We start from the raw sequence: 13,894 nt of genomic DNA, 5'->3' as shown, positions 1-13,894 counted from the left end.
GGGCCGGCTCCTTTAACGATGATTAATACTTGCAACAAGTTGCTCGTCAAGACGGTGACACAAAAATATTAGTGGCCATTTAGAATTGGGAAAGTTCAGGTAAAAGAGGGATGAGCTGAAATGTCCTCGACTTATGCTATATTCTCCTGACTTTTTGCCCCTTGTGTTAGGATTTATTTGTAACTGGTTCAACTGATCTTTCCTACCAGGCCCTCAGTCTCGCAAATAAACAATGCGGCTTCGTTCGGCCTGCATTTCTGAGCTGCCACTTTGTATTGAAAAACAAATGACGAGGAGCATTTGGTCCTCGCTCTAATTGGTCACACTGGGTCATACGGCCCTTTATTTGTAATATATAGAAATATAAATTCGAAGCATAGGAACCAGGTCATTGCTTTATTGTCCCATTGTCTCAGCGTTGCCGAAGCGAGGAGGTCCCACACCAGCTGCTGCCGGTGGCCTCCAGATCTTCAAGGAGAAGCAGCTCAATCGCCAAGCCTCTGTCAGGAGATTTGCCAGCTGGGATTGAAGAACTTGATCTTTCTCTCCTTTGCCCACTTTGCGAAGACGGTTTTCTCCGTGATGAACCGGTGACCGCCGTACCTGGCGTTCTCGTGCACGTAATACTCCGCACACTCCTCCTGCCCGCTGGGCTCGTAGTAATGGTACGGAACATTTCTGTGCCCTTCAGTTCTGTAGGCGGGAGAGACGCACAATTTTATTCCCCCGAGGAATGTTGCAGAGACCGACAAAGCCTATAACAGACTGAGGGAGCCCTGAGATGAGCATGTTTGAGGTAATAACGTCACGTGTACCCAGGGCTCTCTCAGGTGGACGTAAAAGATCCCATAGCACTATTTTGAAGCAGAGCAGGGGAGTTCTCCCCGGTGTCCTGGCCAATATTTATCCCTCAATCAACATCTCTAAAACAGTTTATCTGGTCATTATCACATTGCTGTTTGTGGGAGCTTGCTGTGCGCACAATTGGCTGCCGCGTTTCTTACATTACAACAGTGACTACACTTCAAAAGTACTTCATTGGCTGTAAAGCGCTTTGAGACATCCTGAGGTTGTGAAAGGCGCTATAGAAATGCAAGTATTTTTTCTGTTTTTTCTTAGAATTTGGTCCCCAAATGTTTCTCCATTGTCCCGATAAACTGTTAAGAATGGGAATTCCCCTCACTTGGGTTCTCCTTGATCTGATAGCTCTAACGCGATAAAGAGAATGTTAATAATAGCGTCGGAGCCGCGATTCCTCAGTCATTGCACATTGTGTGACTTCCGTGTTGCTAAGGAGCATCTCCTCCCCCTTGTGTCCGATGTTCCACACTTGCTCCTTCTACCTCTGCTCACACTCTTGGCCTCACCATGTCCTCCATCCCTCAGCTGCTTCCAACAAGATAGGTGACGGGGTAGAGAGGCTCCACAGATAGGGGACAGGGGGTAGAGAGGCTCCACAGATAGGGGACAGGGGGTAGAGAGGCTCCCCAGATAGGGGACAGGGGGTAGAGAGGCTCCCCAGATAGGGGACAGGGGGTAGAGAGGCTCCACAGATAGGGGACAGGGGGTAGAGAGGCTCCCCAGATAGGGGACAGGGGGTAGAGAGGCTCCCCAGATAGGGGACAGGGGGTAGAGAGGCTCCCCAGATAGGGGACAGGGGGTAGAGAGCTCCAACTAGCTGGTATTCCTTCCTGCCAACAGACTACCCCCAAGCAACTCAACTCGTCCGCTCGAAACCCACCCCCTGTCCTCTATCTGGGGAGGCCTCTCTACCCCCTGTCCCCTATCTGTGGAGCCTCTCTACCCCCTGTCCCCTATCTGGGGAGGCCTCTCTACCCCTGTCCCCTATCTGTGGAGCCTCTCTACCCCCTGTTCCATATCTCGGTAGGCCTCTCTACCCCGTCCCCTATCTGGGGAGGCCTCTCTACCTCTGTCCCCTATCTGGGGAGGCCTCTCTACCCCCTGTCCCCTATCTGGGGAGGCCTCTCTACCCCTGTCCCCTATCTGTGGAGCCTCTCTACCCCCTGTCCCCTATCTGGGGAGGCCTCTCTACCCCTGTCCCCTATCTGGGGAGGCCTCTCTACCCCTGTCCCCTATCTGTGGAGCCTCTCTACCCCCTGTCCCCTATCTGGGGAGGCCTCTCTACCCCTGTCCCCTATCTGGGGAGGCCTCTCTACCCCCTGTCCCCTATCTGGGGAGGCCTCTCTACCTCTGTCCCCTATCTGGGGAGGCCTCTCTACCCCTGTCCCCTATCTGGGGAGGCCTCTCTACCCCCCTGTCCCCTATCTGTGGAGCCTCTCTACCCCCTGTCCCCTATCTGGGGAGGCCTCTCTACCCCCCTGTCCCCTATCTGTGGAGCCTCTCTACCCCCTGTCCCCTATCTGTGGAGCCTCTCTACCCCCTGTCCCCTATCTGTGAGGCCTCTCTACCCCCTGTCCCCTATCTGGGGAGGCCTCTCTACCCCTGTCCCCTATCTGGGGAGGCCTCTCTACCCCCTGTCCCTATCTGGGGAGGCCTCTCTACCCCCTGTCCTCTATCTGGGGAGGCCTCTCTACCCCCTGTCCTCTATCTGTGGAGCCTCTCTACCCCCTGTCCTCTATCTGGGGAGGCCTCTCTACCCCTGTCCCCTATCTGGGGAGGCCTCTCTACCCCTGTCCCCTATCTGTGGAGCCTCTCTACCCCCTGTCCCTATCTGGGGAGGCCTCTCTACCCCCTGTCCCCTATCTGTGGAGCCTCTTTACCCCCCTGTCCCCTATCTGTGGAGCCTCTCTACCCCCTGTCCCCTATCTGGGGAGGCCTCTGTACCCCCTGTCCCCTATCTGGGGAGGCCTCTCTACCCCCTGTCCCCTATCTGTGGAGCCTCTTTACCCCCCTGTCCCCTATCTGTGGAGCCTCTCTACCCCCTGTCCCCTATCTGGGGAGGCCTCTGTACCCCCTGTCCCCTATCTGGGGAGGCCTCTCTACCCCTGTCCCCTATCTGGGGAGGCCTCTCTACCCCTGTCCCCTATCTGGGGAGGCCTCTCTACCCCCTGTCTCCTATCTGGGGAGGCCTCTCTACCCCCTGTCCCCTATCTGTGGAGGCCTCTCTACCCCCCTGTCCCCTATCTGTGGAGCCTCTCTACCCCCTGTCCCCTATCTGGGGAGGCCTCTCTACCCCCTGTCCCCTATCTGGGGAGGCCTCTCTACCCCTGTCCCCTATCTGTGGAGCCTCTCTACCCCCTGTCCCCTATCTGGGGAGGCCTCTCTACCCCCCTGTCCCCTATCTGGGGAGGCCTCTCTACCCCCTGTCCCCTATCTGGGGAGGCCTCTCTACCCCCTGTCCCCTATCTGGGGAGGCCTCTCTACCCCCTGTCCCCTATCTGGGGAGGCCTCTCTACCCCTGTCCCCTATCTGGGGAGGCCTCTCTACCCCCTGTCCCCTATCTGGGGAGGCCTCTCTACCCCTGTCCCCTATCTGTAGAGGCCTCTCTACCCACTCTATCCTGTGGTGAAGGCCCTTCTAAAACGCTGTGGTCACATTCAGCCAGGTTTCCCATTCCAGATCGCTATCTAGTCACCTCTGCTAGCAAGGGTCCAACCAATCATTGAAGGAGGACAGGGTGAGTGTGTCTACGATGCCTTCCTTGGTTGAGAAGCCTGATAAGACCCTCTGTCGTGGCTCAGATGTTAAGAACGGCCACTGCACACCAATGAGCGGCTGGAGGATGTATGCGCGAGTCAGGAAGGGAGGATGTTAGAGGCAAGAGGTGTGTTCTTATTTAAGCGACGTGGTGCTAGTAACGGTCCATGCCCCCTCGCTACCTGCAGTAAGTGTCATTGATCATCCCGTAGACACGAATGGTGCTGCAGGCTTCCATGGCCAAGATGAAGGTAAACCAGCCGGTACTGAGATAGGAGCCAGACAGCACCCTGGACACAGAGAAGAGGACAGGTTAGAATTGGAGGAACATTCAGAGGAATTCACTCAAGTTCAGTCATTTGATCCTGAAACAACTCACAGCTCAATGTGACCGAATGTGGGACTGAAAATCACTCCCTGCCTTTGGGAGTACCAGTGTGCACTGGCTCCCAGTGGAAGGGAGTACCAGTGTGCACTGGCTCCCAGTGAAGGGAGTACCAGTGCGCACTGGCTCCCAGTGGAGGGAGTACCAGTGCACACTGGCTCCCAGTGGAGGGAGCACTAGTGCACACTGGCACCCAGTAAAGGGAGTACCATTGTGCACTGGCCCCCAGTGAAGGGAGTACCATTGTGCACTGGCTCCCAGTGGAGGGGAGTACCATTGTGCACTGGCCCCCAGTGAAGGGAGTACCATTGTGCACTGGCTCCCAGTGGAGGGGAGTACCAGTGTACACTGGCACCCAGTGGAGGGAGTACCATTGTGCACTGGCTCACAGTGGAGGGAGTACCAGTGTGCACTGGCACCCAGTGGGAGTACCAGTGTGCACTGGCACCCAGTGAAGGGAGTACCAGTGTGCACTGGCTCCCAGTGGAGGGAGTACCATTGTGCACTGGCTCACAGTGGAGGGAGTACCAGTGTGCACTGGCACCCAGTGGGAGTACCAGTGTGCACTGGCACCCAGTGAAGGGAGTACCAGTGCACACTGGCTCCCAGTGGAGGGAGTACCAGTGCGCACTGGCTCCCAGTGGAGGGAGTACCAGTGCGCACTGGCTCCCAGTGGTGGGAGTACCAGTGCGCACTGGCTCCCAGTGGAGGGAGTACCAGTGCGCACTGGCTCCCAGTGGAGGGAGTACCAGTGCGCACTGGCTCCCAGTAGAGGGAGTACCAGTGCGCACTGGCTCCCAGTGGAGGGAGTACCAGTGCGCACTGGCTCCCAGTGGAGGGAGTACCAGTGCGCACTGGCACCCAGTGCCTGATCTGTACCAATATTTGCAGGGGATGGCACAGAAAAGTTTGAAACCTACCTTGACCAGGGAGGGGGAATAAACGAGTGAGGATTCCTAGTCCTGGCCACAGTGGAGAATGCGGGCCAGGATTGGGAGCAGATGTGAGCTCACCCTCCGCCCCGAAGCCCATGGGTGCCTCGCCTGTCCAGCCCCCCTTGTGACGTTTGCTCAGCTCATAGTGAGCTGTGGGTGATACCGAACCCCGGCACGAATCCACTGCCTTTGGACAAAGGAGGCATCAACTGGGCAATAAAATCCACTAACTCATGCATCGGGTTGCCAACTGTGGTGGGACCGATTCCTGGAGATTTCATCCGGTCAAACAGCCTTATTCCAACCCCTCCCCCCCGCACCCCATCTCCGATATTTTTACAATAAATTTAAAAAAACACATTCTTTTTAATGCCCCTTTGATTTTTCTCCTGGGTTTTTGCTCGCTGTGTTCTCCGGGAGATTCCTGGGCAATCCTGAAGGGTTAGCGACCCATCTCATACTGTTGTGATAATGTTCCGTTTCATAGAACATTACAGGGAAATCACATCCTGGTCCCCGGTGTCCGGAATTCCTCACCTGTCCTTCCCCGTCTCCCTCTTAAAAGCGATGTCGCAGAATCTCATCTGTTCCTCGGTCAGGGTGTAAAGCCTGGCGGATGGGAAGCGGTTGCGGACGGTCCTCAGCATGTTGTAGACCACTCCCTTCCCGTCCCGCCTCATGTTACGCTGGGGGCCCCAGAAGATGTAGACGGAGCTGTTGAGGTCGGAGGTGAAGGTGCCCTGCCGGAGGAGCAGCGGGGTGCTGGTGTGAGACACCACCCTCACCGTGGTCCTGCTGCCCACGTCCGTCTCGTACCCTTCAGTTGGCGCATTGTTCATCCTCCACACACATTCCGATTGGTCGATCTCCGCTCCCAGGCTCTTGCCCAACATCTGCCCAGAGCTGGAGATGATGCTGCACTGGTGACAGGTGAGCGCCAATGGCTACAGGCAGGGACACACACACAGGTTAATCCCCCGACCCCAAACCTTCTACTCCCAGCCAAACATCTCCCCTTCCATCACTGTAGGCTCACCAGCTATCTCAGAACCCATTGAAAGGGTGACTGTCGGAGGGGCAGTACTGAGGGAGCGCCGCACTGTCGGAGGGGAAGTACTGAGGGAGCGCCGCACTGTCGGAGGGGCAGTACTGAGGGCGTGCCGCACTGTCAGTGGGGCAGTACTGAGGGAGCGCCGCACTGTCGGAGGGGCAGTACTGAGGGAGCGCCGCACTGTCGGAGGGGCAGTTCTGAGGGAGTGCGGCACTGTCGGAGGGGCAGTGCTGAGGGAGCGCCGCACTGTCGGAGGGGCAGTACTGAGGGAGCGCCGCACTGTCGGAGGGGCAGTACTGAGGGAGCGCCGCACTGTCGGAGGGACAGTACTGAGGGAGTGTCGGAGGGGCAGTACTGAGGGAACACCGCACTGTCGGAGGGGCAGTGCTAAGGGAGCGCCGCAATGTCGGAGGGGCAGTACTGAGGGAACGCCGCACTGTCGGAGGGGCAGTACTGAGGGAGTGCCGCAATGTCGGAGGGGCAGTACTGAGGGAGCGCCGCACTGTCGGAGGGGCAGTACTGAGGGAGCGCCGCACTGTCGGAGGGGCAGTACTGAGGGAGTGCGGCACTGTCGGAGGGGCAGTATTGAGGGAGTGCGGCACTGTCGGAGGGGCAGTACTGAGGTAGCGCCGCACTGTCGGAGGGGCAGTACTGAGGGAGTGCCGCACTGTCGGAGGGGCAGTGCTGAGGGAGCGCCGCACTGTCGGAGGGGCAGTACTGAGGGAACGCCGCACTGTCGGAGGGGCAGTGCTAAGGGAGCGCCGCAATGTCGGAGGGGCAGTACTGAGGGAACGTCGCACTGTCGGAGGGGCAGTACTGAGGGAGTGCCGCAATGTCGGAGGGGCAGTACTGAGGGAGCGCCGCACTGTCGGAGGGGCAGTACTGAGGGAGCGCCGCACTGTCGGAGGGGCAGTACTGAGGGAGTGCGGCACTGTCGGAGGGGCAGTATTGAGGGAGTGCGGCACTGTCGGAGGGGCAGTATTGAGGGAGTGCGGCACTGTCGGAGGGGCAGTACTGAGGGAGCGCCGCACTGTCGGAGGGGCAGTACTGAGGGAGTGCCGCACTGTCGGAGGGGCAGTGCTGAGGGAGCGCCGCACTGTCGGAGGGGCAGTACTGAGGGAGTGCCGCACTGTCGGAGGGGCAGTGCTGAGGGAGCGCCGCACTGTCGGAGGGGCAGTACTGAGGGAGTGCCGCACTGTCGGAGGGGCAGTACTGAGGGAGCGTCACACTGTTGGAGGGGCAGTGCTGAGGGAGCGCCGCACTGTCGGAGGGGCAGTACTGAGGGAGTGCGGCACTGTCGGAGGGGCAGTACTGAGGGAGCGCCGCACTGTCGGAGGGGCAGTACTGAGGGAGTGCCGCACTGTCGGAGGGGCAGTACTGAGAGAGTGCTGCACTGTCGGAGGGGCAGTACTGAGGAAGCGCCGCACTGTCGGAGGGGCAGTACTGAGAGAGCGCTGCACTGTCGGAGGGGCAGTACTGAGGGAGCGCCGCACTGTCGGAGGGGCAGTACTGAGGGAGTGTGGCACTGTCGGAGGGGCAGTACTGAGGGAGCGCCGCACTGTCGGAGGGGCAGTACTGAGGGAGCACCGCACTGTCGGAGGGGCAGTACTGAAGGAGTGCCGCACTGTCAGAGGTGCCGTCTTTCAGATGAGATGTTAAACCGAAGCCCCATCTGCTCTCTCAGGTGACCATAAAAGATCCCATGGCTCTATTTCAAAGAAGAGCAGGGGGGAGTTCTCCCTGGTGTCCTGGGGCCAATATTTTTCCCTCAATCAACATCACTAAAACAGATTATCTGGTCATTATCACAATGCTGTTTGTGGGAGCTTGCTGTCTGCAAATTGCACTTTGGGTCATCCTGAGGTTGTGAAAGACACTATATAAATGCAAATCTATCTTTCATGCAGTGTAAGTGTGGGCACTTCATGAACTGCCTGACCCAGACACGTACCTGCTGCTCCGGGAGGCTGACGTAGCCTCTCAGCACCTTGTCATTCCGTCCAAAAGCACCAAAGAAATGACTTAGGCTGCCGCCCGGCTCGCCAGCCAACTGTGAGAGTATTATGGGATAGGGAGACTGATGGATATAGTGCACCACGGCAACGACGAAAGACACGCCTCCAATCAGAGCCACCGCGACCAGAACATTCCGCTGGACAAAAACATAAATGAATTAAAGGGTCACATAAAGCTTTGGTTAGTCTGCATTTAGACTGCGTTCAGTTCTGGGCCCCGTACCTCAGGAAGGATATATGGCCTTAGAGGGAGTGCAGCACAGATTCACCAGAATAATACTGAGGGAGCGCCGCACTGTGGGCAGGGCAGTACTGAGGGAGCGCCACACTGTCGGAGGGGCAGTACTGAGGGAGCACCACACTGTCGGAGGGGCAGTACTGAGGGAGCTCCACACTGTCGGAGGGGCAGTACTGAGGGAGCGCCACACTGTCGGAGGGGCAGTACTGAGGCAGCTCCACACTGTCGGAGGGGCAGTACTGAGGGAGCGCCACACTGTCGGAGGGGCAGTACTGAGGGAGTGCTGCACTGTTGGAGGGGCAGTACTGAGGCAGCTCCGCACTGTCGGAGGGGCAGTACTGAGGCAGCTCCGCACTGCCGGAGGGGCAGTACTGAGGGAGTGCAGCACTGTTGGAGGGGCAGTACTGAGGCAGCTCCACACTGTCGGAGGGGCAGTACTGAGGGAGTGCAGCACTGTCGGAGGGGCAGTACTGAGGCAGCTCCACACTGTCGGAGGGGCAGTACTGAGGCAGCTCCGCACTGTCGGAGGGGCAATACTGAGGGAGTGCAGCACTGTTGGAGGGGCAGTACTGAGGCAGCTCCGCACTGTCGGAGGGGCAGTACTGAGGGAGTGCAGCACTGTCGGAGGGGCAGTACTGAGGCAGCTCCACACTGTCGGAGGGGCAGTACTGAGGGAGTGCAGCACTGTCGGAGGGGCAGTACTGAGGCAGCTCCGCACTGTCAGAGGGGCAGTACTGAGGGAGTGCAGCACTGTCGGAGGGGCAGTACTGAGGGAGTGCAGCACTGTTGGAGGGGCAGTACTGAGGCAGCTCCGCACTGTCGGAGGGGCAGTACTGAGGGAGTGCAGCACTGTCGGAGGGGCAGTACTGAGGCAGCTCCACACTGTCGGAGGGGCAGTACTGAGGGAGTGCAGCACTGTCGGAGGGGCAGTACTGAGGCAGCTCCGCACTGTCAGAGGGGCAGTACTGAGGGAGTGCAGCACTGTCGGAGGGGCAGTACTGAGGCAGCTCCGCACTGTCGGAGGGGCAGTACTGAGGGAGCGCCGCACTGTCGGAGGGGCAGTACTGAGGCAGCTCCGCACTGTCGGAGGGGCAGTACTGAGGCAGCTCCACACTGTCGGAGGGGCAGTACTGAGGGAGCGCCGCACTGTCGGAGGGGCAGTACTGAGGGAGCGCCGCACTGTCAGAGGGGCAGTACTGAGGGAGCGCCGCACTGTCGGAGGGGCAGTACTGAGGCAGCTCCGCACTGTCAGAGGGGCAGTACTGAGGGAGCGCCGCACTGTCGGAGGGGCAGTACTGAGGGAGTGCAGCACTGTTGGAGGGGCAGTACTGAGGGAGCGCCGCACTGTCGGAGGGGCAGTACTGAGGGAGCGCCGCACTGTCGGAGGGGCAGTACTGAGGGAGTGCTGCACTGTCGGAGGGGCAGTACTGAGGGAGCTCCGCATTGTGGGCGGGGCAGTACTGAGGGAGCGCCGCACTGTCGGAGGGGCAGTACTGAGGGAGCGCCACACTGTCGGAGGGGCAGTACTGAGGGAGTGCTGCACTGTCGGAGGGGCAGTACTGAGGGAGCGCCGCACTGTCGGAGGGGCAGTACTGAGGGAGCACTGCACTGTCGGAGGGGCAGTACTGAGGAAGCGCCGCACTGTCGGAGGGGCCGTCTTTCGGATGAGACATTAGACCGAGCTCCGTCTCCTCTCTCAGGTGGATGTAAAAAATCCCATGACACTATTTCGAAGAAGAGCTGGGGAGTTCTCCCCGGTGACCCGGGGCCAATATTTATCCCTCAATCAACATCACTAAAACAGATTATCTGGTCATTATCATATTGCTGTTTGTGGGAGCTTGCTGTGCGCAAATTGGCTGCCACGTTTCCCACATTACAACAGTGGCTACACTTCAAAAAGTACTTCATTGGCTGTAAAGCGCTTTGTGACGTCCTGAGGTTGTGAAAGGCGCTATAGAAATGCAAGTCTTTGATTTTTCTTTCACAGGCGGTTAAATTATGAGGACAGGCTGCATAGACGAGGCTGGTATTCCCTTGAATATAGATGATTGCAGGGTGGTGTAGTCGAGGTGTTTAAGATGATTAAAGGAGTTGGTAAGGTAGATAGAGAGAAACTATTTCCTCTGGTGGGGGGAGTCCAGAACAAGGGGGCAGAACCTTAAAATTAGAGCCAGGCCGTTCAGGAGTGATGTCAGGAAGCACTTCTTCACACAAAGGGTGGTGGAAATCTGGAACTCTCTACCCCAAAAAGCTGTTGAGGCTGGGGGTCAATTGAAAATGTCAAGACTGGGATTGATAGACTTTTGTTAGGTAAGGGTATTAAGGATTACGGAAAATGCGGTAGATAGTTGAGATACAGATCAGCTGTGATCTAATTGAATGGCGGAACAGGCTCGAGGGGCTGAATGGCCTCCTCCTGCTCCATTCCTGCACCATATAATCCTGCATATAGGTCACGTCCAAATAAAGGGGTGCAGCTTATACACACATACAAGTATCAGGTTTCTGACAAGATGTTGAAGAGGAGCAACTCGTGGACAGGTAAGGTTTACACACCTGGTGGTGTTATGTAGCTGCACACATGGTGGTGAGAGATCTCAGTCTTTCATTTTTTAATTTCTCATAATCCACCCCCCCCCCCCAGAGCAGCGCAGGATGAGAAAAGCCTGTTTGACCCATAGCAGCTCACCCCTCCCGGGCTCAAACTCTTCTATCACAACATCCGATTGTATTGGGAAACAACAACAACTTGTATTTATATAGCGCCTTTAACGTAGTAAAACGTCCCAAGGCGCTGCACAGGAGCGATTATCAGAGTTTGACACTGAGTCACATACGGAGATATTTGGGCAGGTGAAGAGGTCGGTTTTAAGGAGCATCTTAAAGGAGGAGAGAGAGGTAGTGAGGCGGAGAGGTTTAGGGAGGGAATTCCAGAGCTTAGGGCCCAGGCAGCTGAAGGCACGGCCGCCAATGGTGGAGCGATGAGCGATGAAAATCGGGGATGCTCAAGAGGCCAGAGATCTCGGGAGGGTTGTAGGGCTGGAGGAGATTACACAGATAGGGAGGGGCGAGGGCCATGGACCGGGAGCCAATGTAGGTCAGCGAGCGCAGGAGGTGATGGGTGAGCGGGACTTGGTGCGAGTTAGGATCCCCACATGTGTTTGTTTCTGCTGCCTTGGTAGATTATTGGACACACATATCGCTTTTTGATGAAATGCCATCACATTTACTGCAGCCTAGGTGTCTGTGTATTAACTGGTGGAATAAGACAGAGAGGCATAACAGTCAGTTTAACAAATATCTCCATCGCACCGAGAAGCTGCAGATACTGTGGCAGGATTGAGATACAAAGGTTAATACGAATCACACTGGCTGCCTCTTCCCTTCTCGCTGCCTTTCAGATGAAGCTAAAAAGGGGAAAAAAAAGAAAAAGATGCATTTACCTTCTTCTGCGTACAAATCATCCTTCACTCCTTCTGCAACGCGGCTTGTTCAAAGAGCAGGGAGGAGAGGAAAAGCTTGTGATCGGTGAAATGACACCCTCGTCGACACAAACAGCCATCTACACATTCTCAGGGCATCAGTCTTGCAGTGAAACCATGTCTGAGCTTATCTCTGTGTCGCTCCCCTCCACCAGCTCGCTCCCCCCCTCCCCCCGAGTCATGTGACAGTGAGGAGGCCAGTTTCAGTCCCGTTAGCTGCAGTCTGCACTCTGAGTTGCATAAGATGGTTCAGGACCTTGTTCTGTGCACAGTGGGACTGTGTGTTAAACTGGACAAGGCAGCATTTCATTTCATTTCTACTGATGGGTTTTGGCTGACGCTGGTTGTATTAATGAGATCACAATCCTTACCCGGAAATTACTGCTTGTGGTGGATAAATGCAGGGCCTGGTTTTATTTGAGACGTACAGACCAGCAGGACCCCAGATTACATCCACAGTCTCTGCAGAATGAACTCTCAGTCGAGGCTGTAACTGTGACATTATAATTAGTCTCAGTTCCTCTATAACAAAAGAAAGTCTTACATTTCTATAGCGCCTTTCACAACCTCAAATCGCTTTACAGCCAATGAAGTACTTGTTGAAGTAGAGTCACTGTTGTAATGTAGGAAACGCAGCAGCCAATTTACGCACAGCAAGCTCCCACAAACAGCATTATGATAATGACCGGATAATCTGTTTTAGTGATGTTGGTTGAGAGATAAATATTGGCCCCAGGACACCAGGGTTAATTCCCTTTCTCTTCTTCGAAATAGTGGCCATGGGATCTTTTACATCCACCTGAGCGAGCAGACGGGGCCTCGGTTTAACATCTCATCCGAAAAACGGCACCCCCTCAGTACTGACCCACCCACAGTGCGGCGCTACCTCAGTATTGCTCCTCCGACAGTGCGGCGCTCCCTCAGTACTGCCCCTCCCACAGTGCAGCGCTCCCTCAGTATTGCTCCTCCGACAGTGCGGCGCTCCCTCAGTACTGCCCCTCCGACAGTGCGGCGCTCCCTCAGTGCTGCCCCTCCGACAGTGCGGCGCTCCCTCAGTACTGCCCCTCCAACAGTGCAGCGCTCCCTCAGTACTGACCTTCCGATGGTGCCCCTCCGACAGTGCAGCGCTCCCTCAGTACTGCCCCTCCGACAGTGCAGCGCTCCCTCACTACTGCCCCTCTGACAGTGCGGCGCTCTCTTAGTACTGCCCCTTCGAAACTCCCTCAGTACTGCCCCTCCGACAGTGCAGCACTCCCTCAGTACTGCCCCTCCGACAGTGCAGTACTCCCTTAGTACTGCCCCTCTGACAGTGCAGTACTCCCTTAGTACTGCCCCTCTGACAGTGCAGTACTCCCTTAGTACTGCCCCTCTGACAATGCAGTGCTCCCTCAGTACTGCCCTTCCGACAGTGCGGCGCTCCCTCAGTACTGCCCCTCCGACAGTGCGGTGCTCCCTCAGTACTGCCCCTCCGACAGTGCGGCGCTCCCTCAGTACTGCCCCTCTGACAGTGCAGCGCTCCCTCAGTACTGCCCCTCCGACACTCCCTCAGTACTGCCCCTCCGACACTCCCTCAGTACTGCCCCTCCGACAGTGCAGCACTCACTCAGTGCGCCGCTCCCTCAGTACTGACCCTCCGATGGTGCAGCGCTCCCTCAATATTGCCCCTCCGACAGTGCAGCACTCCCTCAATACTGACCCTCCGATGGTGCAGCGCTCCCTCAGTACTACACTGGGAGTGTCAGCATAGATTTTTGTGCTCAAGGTCTCCAGAGTGGGATTTGAACCCACAACCTTCTGCCTCAGAAGGAGCAGAGTGCTACCCACTGAGCCAGGGCTGAGAGGGCTAACTCATCCCAGGTTCCCAGTGCCGATTACAGCCCCAGTGCAAAATGCAGCTGCATGGAGATCGAGAGAGCGGGAGGAAGGTTATAAAGGACAGGATGGTGAATCCGCACTGTGGAAACCTCCTCTCTGAGGCCAGAGTTGGCCTTAGCAGGTGATGCCCTCCTCCCCAAGGGTTCAGGCCACCAGAAGCTGCTGACACTTTTTTGCTGTAACTTACATGACCTGTTTTCTATTATCATTCATTCACCGGTTGTGGGCATCCCTGGCAAAACCGGTATTTATTCCCCATCCCCTAGTTGCCCTGAATACATCTGAGTGGTTT

The 13,894-nt window shown here is 56.8% G+C and overlaps 1 protein-coding gene across 1 annotated transcript; it reads right to left on the bottom strand.

Moving 5' to 3' along the window:
- Positions 1–383: 383 nt before the first annotated feature.
- Positions 384–12,162, bottom strand: LOC147097765 (alpha-N-acetylgalactosaminide alpha-2,6-sialyltransferase 3-like). Its single transcript, XM_085971858.1, has 5 exons — positions 11,689–12,162; positions 7,941–8,141; positions 5,476–5,882; positions 3,801–3,908; positions 384–693 (listed from the first exon to the last, which is right to left on the bottom strand). Exons 1-5 carry the CDS (start codon positions 11,707–11,709, stop codon positions 504–506), a joined length of 927 nt encoding a protein of 308 aa, XP_085827984.1. The 5' UTR covers positions 11,710–12,162; the 3' UTR covers positions 384–503.
- Positions 12,163–13,894: the final 1,732 nt, after the last annotated feature.

Source organism: Somniosus microcephalus, chromosome 31 (assembly GCF_052327205.1).
Source record: "Somniosus microcephalus isolate GS21.2 chromosome 31, FLI_Smic_1.0, whole genome shotgun sequence".
NCBI lineage: Eukaryota > Metazoa > Chordata > Chondrichthyes > Squaliformes > Somniosidae > Somniosus > Somniosus microcephalus.
The sequence above is the reverse complement of the archived record's forward strand: the minus strand, read 5'-3'. Positions and strand labels throughout refer to the sequence as shown.

Excerpts from the sequence above, each read along its gene's own strand:
- LOC147097765 (XM_085971858.1), bottom strand. The coding sequence starts at position 11,709 with ATGATTTGTACGCAGAAGAAG. Across the intron at positions 3,909-5,475 it reads AGGGAGACGGGGAAGGACAG|GGTGCTGTCTGGCTCCTATC; the intron begins GTGAGGAATTCC and ends CTCTGTGTCCAG. Across the intron at positions 694-3,800 it reads ATCAATGACACTTACTGCAG|AACTGAAGGGCACAGAAATG; the intron begins GTAGCGAGGGGG and ends TCCCGCCTACAG.